The following is a 12692-nucleotide window of genomic DNA, read 5'->3' as shown; positions in this document are numbered from 1 at the left end:
AGAGTCAGGAACATCATAACGTTTGATTTGGCTCGTACTTGATACCTGACCTCACTCATTTGCCGTGGTTCCTTGTTCAACCTCTGCAAGCGACCCGTGGTTTATGATGTCATTAAAGGCTAATACCAACCCTCCCGGCCCCTTCAAAGTACAAAGCTTTTCGTATCACGACATGTTAAATATGGCCTACTTTCGGGGACAATTAAGACACAGCACCGAATAAAATATCTTTATCCTCTACCAGGCTTCGGGAGGCGGCTGGAAAGAGTAGAAATTGTCCAACTAGAGAGTAACATACCGGGGGAGTTGGTCCGCTTGAGGGTACATTTTCGGGTGCGGCAAAATGTACTTTCAAGCGGGCCAACCACCCTCGCATGTTATCTCTCTTTTTGGCCAATTTCTACTCTTTCCACCCGCCTCCCGAAGCCCTGATAGAGGCCTAAATTGTTTTACTGGCGTGCGTATTTCATAGACCGTACATGGGTGCACTGAAGTTCTGTTAAAACGTTGCATTGAAATAACATCTTGTCGTGACATTTTAACTTAAGAGCGTCAAAAATAGCCCGAGAAGTAATTTCTACACACGTCATTGTTAAAGCTCAAAAGGGACATGAAACAAACACAAATTTCCCAAATTTTGTTTCAATAAACGCTAATAACAAGCTTTGCATTCAAAGGACAAACGACGTTTGATATAGATAACCAAGACGCACAAACTCAAGCAACTGGATATGGTTTTTGAAACGGTCAGAATTTTGTTTTTATTTTTTATCTTATCAATCATACACACAAACAAAATACAGGACGTAGTGGTGGCGCATTCAGGTTGGGAACGTATTTTGACACCACCACTAAATAAATATATTCAAAATATTTACGATGTTGGTAAGACGTTTCAGGTAGCATCCACTACCTTTCTGCCGTCACTGGTAGTGGCAGGTACAAAAATGTACCTGAAACGTCTGACCGTTTCCAAAATCATATCCACTTGCTTGAGTAAATGTTTGTGGCGTATCTTATTACCTGGATGTCTAACCTTCACCGACGTATCAAGACAGAATTAGACAACTTTTCGTAGAAAGCGAAAATCTATTAAATCGACGTCGTCACTGAGACAACGTGTTAACATATGGTTCTGAAGTGACAGGATCCCACATACAAGTTACGTAGAGGACATTGCACTTAAAGCGATGTGCTGAATGTAAAATAACCTACTAGTAGAAAGGCCCGTGAGTGTGTTTGGCAAAGATTTCTTTAGTAATTTAAAAGACAATTCTATATATGTGAAAATAGCTTTTGAGAAGGGTTTGTTACGCTTTGACACCGCCACTTGGATATATCGATTTTAAGTGTATTGCAAATACATGCTCGAGGACACTGGGTACAAATAACGTGTGAAGAAAGAAAATACAATGATATAAGTGACTACGTCTAACATTATACTATATTCTACAACATACGCGGTACTGGTTCTTTTTTGAGGCATTGGAAGACGAATTAACCCACTTCTTTTATCACACTGTGTGTGGAACGGAGCGGAGACAAAGCGTTCACGGATGGATTCCAGGCTAATTTGTAACGGCAACCGCGAAAAAAATCAAGGCGGATGGCACCCAGGCTAATAATATGTGGGTTCTTTCGATCATATTAATTATGTAGCCTGGATAAATTATTACCATCGTTCGTCGCATTGTCGTATTGGACGAATCCAGGAGACGGCGTGACGCAGTGTCGTTAATATATGCAGCCCTCCAGACAAGTAACACCTCCTCTGCCCACACTGTGTCCTCTGCCTGTGCGCGGTAAGCCGTGTAAGATCCGCACAGCGCGCTAACGCGTATTCCCAGGTGGTCGACGTGAAAGTTGCTCTCTCTCTGCCACTAGAGCGGCGAACACCCCGTCGCTGTCTTCGCGCGTGCGGCGCTCTTTCTCCTCGTAAACGAAGATCTTCTTCAGGTAAGCTTTCAACATCTTCCTCTTTCGCGAATTCAGTCTTTCCAGTTTTGTACCTGAGAGGCCTTGTTGGCCACATAATCCCAGTTTTAAAATTGTATATTTAAACCATTAGCCGATAGTGGAATTTGATACTGAGCCGAGAAAGGTCACTAAGCCGGTCTCCCAAGAGACTAATCTTTATAATTACGCCAAAAAACAGCTACACAAACAACTGGATATGATGTTGAAATTATATCCAGTTGACCTTATTTTTAAGGTATCTCTTTTTTTTAACCTCCTTGGTACCAAGAATCAAGAAAAATAATATGTACGGTTGTAGATTTTCCAAAATCATATCCAGTTGCCTGAGTAACTGTTTTTTTTGCACCGCTTATCTTATTACCTGGATGTCTAACCTTCATCGACGAATCTATTAAATTGCTCGCAGATTTGCCAACAACTATTCTACAACATATGCAAGGTTAAAGCTCACAGTCATCGACATATTCTCTACGCACGACTCTGATATGTTGTCAAGCTTTTCTACATGTTGTAAATTTTCACTCATAGGCGACTCGCTGCGGCAATGACACAAGGTAAGCAACAAAGTGGCAAGCCCGTTGGGTTCAATTGGCCTCCGTCAGGCCTTTCTACGGGAATAAGGATCGTAGAATTCGGCAAAAAGTACAGTAAAACTGGGCAGAGGAGTCAGGCCGCGGAAGGTTGTTTCTTTCCCTCCTAGTCAAGCCCCAAGGCGGCCAAACTCCCCTGGCAAATATTCTCCTACATATATAGCCTGCGTAGTTAGTCTGGTAGAGACTAGGGTGCAATAGTGTAAAACATCATCAAGGAGGTTTAACCGCCTTGCTATCAAGAACAATAATGTGTACGGCTGTATAGATGTGCATTCCCGATTTTTGATCGGTGAGTCCAGCAAAGGTCTATGATATCGATAGCGATCCCATATACACGATTCATCCAAGTGGCGGCATTACTAGTCAAATGACCAATGCTCTAGAAAACGGCAAAATTGGCGTAACGGGCCCCGGGCTCCCCCGTGAAACTACTCTATACTTTCATACTCGTGGCTCAAAGGTAGTTGACTGCAGGTCCATGAAATTTTGCATGCTTAAAGAACAAGCTTTAGCGCTTAGCCATGATTGGTGTTAGCTGTGAAACACGTCTTCACTGAACGTTACGCATTTTATGGCAAGTTTGTATGCTAAGAGCGCTAGCGAGCATATATGGCGTTTATGAATCAAATTTGTGTGCTGATTTCCATGGATTTTTATATTTCATTTGATATGTTGTCGTCTCGACTGGTTGACGGCGCAGCATCGGAGTTGAAAATGGTTACTACTAGTATGTTGAAGAAAAGACGCCTCACTTTTCAAACACAATTGGAAAGCGCAAAAAATGGGACTTGATGTATTTATCTTTGTCACGGAGTCGTACCATCTCTCTTGCAACTTACATGCTGATTCCCAACAACCTTAGCTTTTATTTGAAGCATACATTTTGTAGTTGAAAGAACCTTAGCCTTTATTTGATGCATAGTTGATCGTGAATCCTAATCTCAATGCTAAGCCTAACCCTAACCAGAGCAGTGCTAACCACAGATAACTGACTACTACTGAAATATCATGTCAAATTTTCTTAAGTTGAAACATCGTTATTTTACACATTTTCTTGCCCTATAAGCCTACCTGGGTTCATAATGACATTTAGGGAGTAAAGGAGCAACGTCGTTGCGCCGCAAAAACGTGTTGGAAGCTGCTGAAGATACCCGAACAAAATCCGCTGTTTGTCACATTATGTGTGCCTTTTAGGAGCCTCTTAAAAACACAGCGGGCCTGGCGCAACTTATTCTCGCGCTGTGCCGAGTCGCCGGAAAGCGAAATAGCGACGCATATATGTTAAAAGCTACTGAAATCACAATCTGGATGAGAAAATTTGAGTTTTGCCGCAAAAGTCTTACATAATATCGCTTTTAAACTCCAGGAACGGCGTAGCAAAAATCAGCCAGGAGCAGAAATTTGGCGCGACGCCTTAGGTTCAGACAGGTGCACGAGTACTGCTTCCTCCTTCACATGTTTGTTCGTGGAATGATGTACTTACCCGTGGCCTTGTGACGCAAGCAGGCCTTATAGCCCGTCTAACTGTGAACGTTAACGACTTTCAGTCGTGTGCACTTGTACCTTCTGTCGATAATGACTGCCGAGAGCTTATTACAAGTGACAAGCGTGAACATTAGATCTCAATCACTAACCGTATGGAAGAACGTAATTTTCCCCTGTATCCTGTGGTAAGAATCATATAATGAGCTACATTTGCTCTCATAGTATGTAATCACTCACTAGATGTGATGATTATCGCCCACGTGCCACTCGTTCTACAAGGCTGAACACAGCTGAATCAAGATAGAGTTAGTACTTGTACTAGATCGTGATTAGGCATTGTCATTAGGATCAGATTGTACTTTTCCACCGCTGCAACAAGTAATAGCAAGGAGCTTCACGGAAGATATAACGTCCTTAGTTAGCTTCAACAAGATATAACGTCCTTGGTTATAGTCAAACTAGGTGGCAGAACCGGCGGTAGAATTTCCGCGCATATGCACGTCGCTTGGTAATAATTGGGTGGTGCCTTTTCTTTCATCCACTAAACCTTCATCAACCACGTAAGGGTAAGTAAAATAGCCCATCCACTGAAAGATTCTAGTGCATAACAAAGACATGTGTATAGTTCAGCAAAGCTTCAGTCATTGGCAGAAAAGCAACGTCTGGAAGGTTGAATTTGTTTGCGCTTCACAGGTTTGAGACATGTAACTTGAGGATCCAGAGAAAAGATGTCAGGTCTGTTCGAAAACGGATCGCTCTTTGGGATAGGCGACGTCCTACCCACGGAGCTTGTCCCTGACACCAGCACGGAGGCCTACAATTACAACGCCTCTGGTAAGGATGAGTTGACCGGCAACCTGTCGCTGAGCACGAGCGGCACTACAGCGGCGGTCGGAGCGCCAGACCTCGGGCCCGAGGCTTATGTCGTCCCGACCGTCTTCGCCATCATCTGCGCTATCGGCATAGCAGGAAACGCGCTCGTCATCTATGTAGTGTGGAGGTAAGTCTCAACTTGAGACTGTCTCATCAATTCATTATGTCTTAAACTGCGTGTGTTATTCCCCAATTTTAGAATGTCTCTTAGTTTAAAGGCCTAGTGATATTCGTCAAAGCATATCCGCTTGGTTTTGTCTAGACCGGATGTTCTTGCAATAGTACGGCGTACTAGCCTGGTGTCCAGTCGATCGCGGTTGAGGTGGGTTTTCTTCGGGGCTGCAGGAGCTCTTCCCCGCCTGACTTAGGTAGATTCCCCCGGTTTTTCACGACGGGAGATTGATTAGCCCTACCACAATTGAACAAAAAACCTAACGGGGGAACCTAGCTGAGTCGGGCGGGGAAGAGCTGCAGTCCCGAAGAAAACCCACCACAACCACGATAGACTGCATGGACACCAGGCTAACGGCGTGCATGTATGATGCGCTTCCTAGAAGTTTCATACGGTCACTGCCAGCAGTTTTGATATGTCATTCTTATTCTTGTACTCACGAAACAGTACATGGAAGTACTTAGTGTACGTACAATAAGTGTATAGTAACGATGCGCGCTCTCTAAAGAGCGCCTTTTAGGTCTAGTGTAGGGCCACGGGCACACAGAATTGTGCGGTGTCAATCGTTATTAAGGCGTCTTACTTCAACTATGTTTTTGTACAGTGCTTAGCAAAACGAGGGCATTGGCCTTTTTCTTGCACAGATGGTATATAATGGAATCCCTTTGCTGTACTTTGCAGATCAAATGCATTCATTTTTATGTCCAATACTTTAAAGTAGGCTAAGAGTACATGGGTGATACTTATCTGGATTATTGACCGTTATTCTTTAAGGAGAAGCGGTGATGTAAAAGAGTGTTACACGACGCAGCTTTTCTTAAGCGAGGGTAATAACCCGCCGTACGTGTTTTTTTATCCGTACGTCCACGCCCGCCACGTTTTTCTGGAAACGTGGGGAAGGACTGGCATAAGCAGAGGTAGGGGAGTACGTCAACGTACGTCAATCGCACGGCACGCGCGTCGCCCACACTGGCCTGTACGAGGGGTCAATCCGAAGCCCGAACGCAGAGAACGTGATACGGCGTGTCTGCGTGCTCCCCAATTCGTTGGATTCCGTACGGAAGCAGTGCTCACCACTTACGGATTCAAACCAAAAAAAAATTACGTAGACAGCACGCAGTTGTACATACGGCGGGTTGTGCCCCGCGGGTTACCGGTTGTGCCCGGCTCTCCAAGAGACCTTGGTACGTGGAGAGCGGCATCTGCTGCCTCAAGATTCCAGCGTCTCGCGGTTTCCTCGTAGCACAGGTCGATCGATACTGCGAGTCAATGGCCTATCGATCCACCGTCCTTAGGGCCTGGTCACACTTAAATTTGTCGTACGATCGTTACACGATCGCTAGCCTAGTGAGAAATTCTTGAGATAGTCGTGTGTGTGTTGTACAAAATTTGACTACATTCGAGGCGTCGATTTTCTAATCCTAGTAAAGCCTAGGTCACAATTCAAAATCGTGGCCCGCGCGGCGTCTCGGCGGGCTGTTTTTTTTTTTTTTACACTATTGGACAGGAGCTGGACGGAGACTGGCGGGGCTCCCGACGTCCATCTTTGACCCCGCGCGGTCGCCGAGTTGATTTTAACTCGAGCTTTAAATCACCCCGGGTTCCGGTGCCCGGCGAGAAAAATACGCCGGGACCAAGCCGTAGCCTACATGTACATGTGAACATGACAGCCGACATCCGCCCATCTGGATCGGGAACATGCCGCGCAAGCCCCGTTGGAAATGTGACTCCAGTTTAACATCCCATCAGGAGCTCCACGGTGCCTTTGCGGTGCTGAGGTGCCCTCCCGTCCAGGTCTAATTGCGCACGCCGGAGAATTTTCACAAACCGTTGAGGAGGCGGTTTGTCAAAGAAACGGGCAGTTAGAAAAACGTCACGATTTTCCCTGCCGACATCTGCTTGGCGAATAGTATCCTCCTCGGTACTACGGATTCTGGTGCTAAGTCGACTGGGCATCGCTGCTCTGATTAGAAAGGAAAATGCCGCAGTGAATCGTGTTCGTATCGGGTGGAATATAGGCCATATTACGTTCACGTTCTCCACAATCTCTCGCTCTCGCTAAATGGCCCCTCAGTAGAACGGGTCGCCAGGACCGCGCGATTAAGTCAGGATAGAAAGCTTTCTAATGCCTTGATAATAGGACTACTGGTGTACTTTTCTAGAAGAATACATCTGCGGTCGATTTTACATTGTTGCATTTGCGTCGATTTTCTTAGCCTCGTAACATCCCACTGTATCTCTGCGGTGCTGGGAGTGTTGAATGCCCACCCAGGTTTATTAGAGCACTACGTTGATGGTTTCAATAACTTAGCTGTCGGGCGGCAATGATAAAAATTGCCGGATAGAAAGACAACTTGTAAGAAAAGACTTATGATTACATGTATTTGGACTGGGCCCGGTAATGCTTCGGTCCCAATTGCGCCGGTGCCCGTCGGGGATGTAGCCCCTGCCGATCCCGCCCGATTAGTCCCACAATCAACTCCTGGTGTGCCACTCTCTATCACAGGCGTAACACTCCTACCGGGCGGTCTTTTGTACAGGGCAGGGGAAAACTATAGTACTATTAAAGGCCCGAAGACAGCCTGCCCCAACCACGAGATAGGATACCAGGTTACGGCTAGTGGGTACGGTATTGACAGCTTCACGGGGAATTCACGAATTTCCTCCCTCGGTGGCCGGTGCGGTAGTATGCGGCGGAAGGAGAGGGATGGGCTCCGCCTTACAATATCTTACACGTAAACACAATCCAAAAAGGCTATGGGGACATACCTTTTGGCCTAGCTCTTGATATCATTGTTTGGTTGTCAAGTAATGTAATTTGTATAATGTATGTTTTCTGTCACGATACAGTTCTATAGTATAAGACTCACGCCTTCTTCCAATATCATGTCCTAAGCACAGTAGATTAACAATCCAAAGAGGCTATGCGGCATTTACCTTTTTGCCTATTAATGCCCTTGTTTGATTGTCGAATAATGTACTTTTTATGAAGTGGATATTTATCGGTCAAAACATATATTTACTTTACTTTACGTCATTTTCATATCATTTTTCCCATTGTTTTAGATATCAGCAGATGAAATCAGTGACCAACTACTACATCGTGAACCTGGCCATTGCCGACATTGCCTTTCTGGTCTGCTGCGTGCCGTTTTCGGCGTCAGTGTTCGCCACGACGAGCTGGAACTACGGACTGTTCATGTGCAAGTTCGTCAACTACTTCATGCTGGTAGGTGCACGTGTGTTTGTTTGTGTAATGGCGCGGTCAAGTTCGTCTTGCAATTTATTTCGCCGTAGGGCACTCCTTATGCTTCTTTAATGTCGGTGCCCGTCGGGGGTGTAGCCCCGGCCGGGCTCTGCAGTCTGGGGGCACCGGTTGCCGTAATCACAATTAAAAGTTTCCTTCAATGGCATTTTGGCAATTTTGTGACCCTCATTGGTCAGTCTCCGGCCGGGACCCAGCAGGTGCTCTGACGATGTCCTGTAGTGACCCACGCGGGACCACGTAGGAGTCACGCCCGACAGTGTAAAAACAATTATAATAAAAACAGCCCGGGAAGTACCCGGCAAGTGCCATTTTTCTAATTGGGACCGAAGCATTAGCCAGGCTATGACAGAAACAAGCGTCACAACAAGGATCTACGACTGGAGCATAACAGCTGAGTTCTGTAAGACGCATTCAAAACGGTCCCATGTGACATATCAACCTGGGTAACTGCCTTTCGGTGTGCGTAACGCGCCAGCTACTTTTCAACCACGTAGCTGCTGTTTTGATATTATCAGACTCCTAGCCCATCTCTTAATGTTAGCTTTTGATGCTATCTGGTGGGGAGGTTTTACGACTTGTTTAATGAGATGAGGTGGTAATTAAAGGTGTTTTAATTACGCCTAAATGTGGTGTACGGGGTGAGCGAAAACAAAAATAAATAAATCCGCGTCGCTTCGCTCTTTTAGGTGACCGTCTTAGCGACCTGCTTGACCCTGGCTGCCCTGAGTTTCGACCGCTACCTGGCCATCGTACACCCGGTCAGCTCTCTGGTCTACCGCACCAAGGGCAAGGCCAAGGCTATCAGTGCCTGCATCTGGCTGGGTAAGATCATATCCTTTGCAATACAAAATATTTGTACGTAACGCTATATGTTCCTTTTTCTAAGGTAGGTCGCAGATCAAATTAACAGTTTAGCAAGGAAAATTGACTGAATGTTATCTATTGTCTCGTTGGTAACCGTCTGTCTGCAAAGCCGTTTCAATGTAAGAGAAAACATATTGGAAAGAAAGAATGAGTGACTGAGTTCTTCCAAGTTTTCTTACAGTAGATTAATTGTTTTCTTCATATCAGGGTCGTTCCTTGCGTCTATCCCCGTGGCCGTGTACCAGACAGAAGTGAAGGGGTACTGGTACGGACCTCAGACATACTGCAGACGGCAGTTCCCGAGCCTGGAAGCCGCCCAGGGCTTCATGGTAAGTGTAAGATGGCTTGCTGGCTGGTTGGTTTATCCTCTCATACCAGACCCATCGCATGTAGATATCTAACAACAGCCCTGGCGTACCGGCCTGCGTGCCGTTCTTCTCGCTTCTGACGCGCGTCCCCAACCAATCACGGCCTCCCATATTGTCAGGGGGTAACGTGATTGGCTAGTAACCTTCCCTTCAACATTAAGAGCGAAAATATCTGATTGGCTGACACCCCTGCCAGAGCTAACGCAGGGACGGAACAAAGGGCAATACACCAGGGTCGTTGCTTCATGTTATCTAAGATTTTCACTATTTCAAACATCGCTGCTTTACACATTTTGTTGTGCTATAAGCCTACCCTGGGTTCATAATGACATTTGGGAGTAAAAGATCAACGTCGTTGCGCCGCGGCCGCAACAACGTGTTGGAAAACTGCCAACTCGTCGGTTTGTTTACCCCTCCTAAACATACAGCGGGCCCGGTGCACCTTATTCTCGCGCTGGGCTGAGTCGCCTGAAAAGCGAAATAGCGATGCTAATATGTTGAAAGTTATGAACAATGACTATCTAGATGAGAAAATTACAATTATTTATAGTGTTGGCGTAAAAAATCTCACATAATATCGATTTAATGTGATATAAATGCATAGCAACAAAAGATCTACGGATTTTCATAAGCGTCCTCTCAATCGTGTCACGTGTTCTCGCAGGTCTACACCGTCCTGATGAGCTACGTCATCCCGCTCATGGTCAGCGCCACGTCGTACATCCTCATCCTGCTGCGCCTGCGCCGACCTGCCGTCCAGCCGGAGGGCAACAACGCCGTGATCCAGGCGCACCAGGCCCAGCAGAAGCGCAAGGTAAGTGTAACTCCCTCTGAACCTCAGGGACCTACCCCTACCAGAGGAGACTGGAGGCTCTAGGATCCTCTAGGACTTCCCTCTCTTTAGTATCGTAGACGGAGGGGAGCCAATGTAAGTTAATTAGCAGAAGTATTTCAGACGTCAATTATGTAGAATTCGATGGAAAACATATTGTTTCTGCTTAGTTTCTTCTTCCTCTTCTTCTCCAAACAAATATGGACAATGACCTGAACCAGACGTCTGTCACCATGGTAACTAGTACTGTAGCTACACACTGTGGTGTTGGGTTACATTTTGTAGCAGGGTAGCAAGCCTGCTCACCATACATACATATACATGAATTTGGCTTTGAGAATAAGCAGAGCAGTAGTTTATTGGGCTAGACCAGGTGGAGGTGAATATTATGCATTTGCTTCGTTACGTTTCTAAATTCTAGTTGATAATGAAGTTTCTTCTTCTCCTTCAACAAAAGGTGGCCATGATGGTGGCCACAGTGGTGCTGCTGTTCACGCTGTCCTGGCTGCCGAACCACGTCCTCAACCTCTGGCGCCTCTTCGACCACAACGCACCGATGACCCCGACTATCCACTACATCAAGGTCTGTATGTGTACCTGCCTCTGTGTCTGTATCTGTATCTGCCAATGTACTGCATTTGCCTCTGTATGTGTATTTGCCTCAGTCTGTATCTGTTTCTGTATTCGTCTCTGTGCGTGTATTTGCCTCTGTGCCTTATTTTATAGTACATTTATGACAAACAATTCATTTAAAAGATCACCGGCGTTAAAACTATAAAGCATTATACATAAATTTTAAAATCTGTCCACAAAAACAACAATATCAACGTAAACACAGAGCTTTGTGGGCACCACATCATCGACAGTATCGGCGAAGAAGGACTTTATGATATAATATTATAAAAAAGGTTATCACAAGCTATCAAGTGGGGGTAGTTTCACTCTACAACAATTCTAGGGGAGAAGGAAATCTTGAACACCTAACTTCTTGTGTTAGCGATCGTGACTGTTTCTTGTTCTGTTCGAAGGTCGTTGCCCTCTGCCTGAGCTACGCCAACTCGTCGGTCAACCCCATCGTCTACAGCTTCATGGGGGAAGACTTCCGCAAGAACTTCAAGAAGGCGTTCCCAAAGTGCTTCAAGATCAACGCCGTGGCCCCCGCCAACGATCAGCTGCAGCTCGCTGTGCCGGGGCCGAGCGGCAACAACAAGGCGGGCAACGCGACGCCCGACGAGGCCGGCCCGTCCACTCTGAAAACGAGCTCGACTAGTAAAGACATGCAGACATCTGCATGAGCGCATTTTCCTTTTCAGTCTCCAAGCAGATATTGGAAGATCGTAACAATCTATGTCGTTTATCGGACAATGGGATCCCCTTAGGCTACCGGACTGTTTTGTTTTAGGCCCCGGATTTTTTTCTACCTGCCAGTAAAAATTAAACTCATTAACTCGGAACCTAATTGTGTTGAGCCTCACATTCCCCCTCCCGGTGCCTGGCAGTTCACTGGTGTTGAACCAAATCCTTGAGCTGCCACATACGTGAGAAGTCAGGTGTTTAGGACTAGGGTTAGGGTTGGTATTAGAGTTAGGGTTAGAATTGAGATCATTGTTCAGGGCTAGGGTTAGACTTACGATTGGGGTTATGTTAGGTTTAGTCTCCCACATCATGACTAAACACCTCCCACCCCTTGTCTCCCAGGTATATTGGAAACCCCCAAGTAGTGACGGAGTCATGTATTTGGTAGGATCATGTATTTGGCTTGACACCGGGACCTACACCCCACGTGGGCATTGGTGTAATTGTGACCTAAGTATAAGTCGGCGTCACAGTTTCGGTCGAAGTTGTCGGTCGCCAGAAAGTCACAGAATTTCAAAAAAGTCACAATTTAGTGTATCTTATTCACCAAAGATTTTACATCCATGTATAAATATTATGTATGGATATAATAAATCTAAATACAAATAATATCGGGCCATCACTGAAAATTGAGCAGTGGTCGAGGCCACATTGGTTGTATTTCTACCCAAAAATGATTCAATGAGCTGTTTTAGTTTCTTGCAGTGTGACAACCAGAGAAAATAGGAGTCACAATAGGAAAGATTGCGATCTGTCCCCCAATATCTGCTTGGAGAATAATCCTACAATATGTCACAAGATACCCGTCAGTTCTACAAACACTATAGTACAAAGGCGAGATTATCTTGTCTTCTAACCACCTTAAGGCCTTGGCGACTTCGGGATTGATGTCTGAATCTTTTCC

At 45.6% G+C, this 12692-nt stretch overlaps 1 protein-coding gene across 1 annotated transcript; it reads left to right on the top strand.

Annotated features, from left to right (window-relative positions):
* The first annotated feature begins 4587 nt into the window (after positions 1–4587).
* Positions 4588–11727, top strand: LOC109478653 (G-protein coupled receptor 54-like). The gene is made up of 7 exons (XM_019780318.1): positions 4588–5055; positions 8167–8329; positions 9055–9190; positions 9440–9561; positions 10265–10414; positions 10890–11015; positions 11461–11727. Exons 1-7 carry the CDS (start codon positions 4784–4786, stop codon positions 11725–11727), a joined length of 1236 nt encoding a protein of 411 aa, XP_019635877.1. The 5' UTR covers positions 4588–4783.
* The last annotated feature ends 965 nt before the right edge of the window (positions 11728–12692 follow it).

This window comes from Branchiostoma belcheri, unplaced genomic scaffold, assembly GCF_001625305.1.
Source record: "Branchiostoma belcheri isolate BF01 breed outbred unplaced genomic scaffold, Haploidv18h27 scaffold45, whole genome shotgun sequence".
Classification (NCBI taxonomy): Eukaryota; Metazoa; Chordata; class Leptocardii; order Amphioxiformes; family Branchiostomatidae; genus Branchiostoma; species Branchiostoma belcheri.
The sequence above is the reverse complement of the archived record's forward strand: the minus strand, read 5'-3'. Positions and strand labels throughout refer to the sequence as shown.

Coding starts and splice junctions, on each gene's coding strand:
- LOC109478653 (XM_019780318.1), top strand. CDS start 4,784: ATGTCAGGTCTGTTCGAAAACGGATCGCTCTTTGGGATAGGCGACGTC. Junction 9,191..9,439: donor CAGTGCCTGCATCTGGCTGG/GTAAGATCATAT, acceptor TCTTCATATCAG/GGTCGTTCCTTGCGTCTATC. Junction 10,415..10,889: donor AGGCCCAGCAGAAGCGCAAG/GTAAGTGTAACT, acceptor CTTCAACAAAAG/GTGGCCATGATGGTGGCCAC.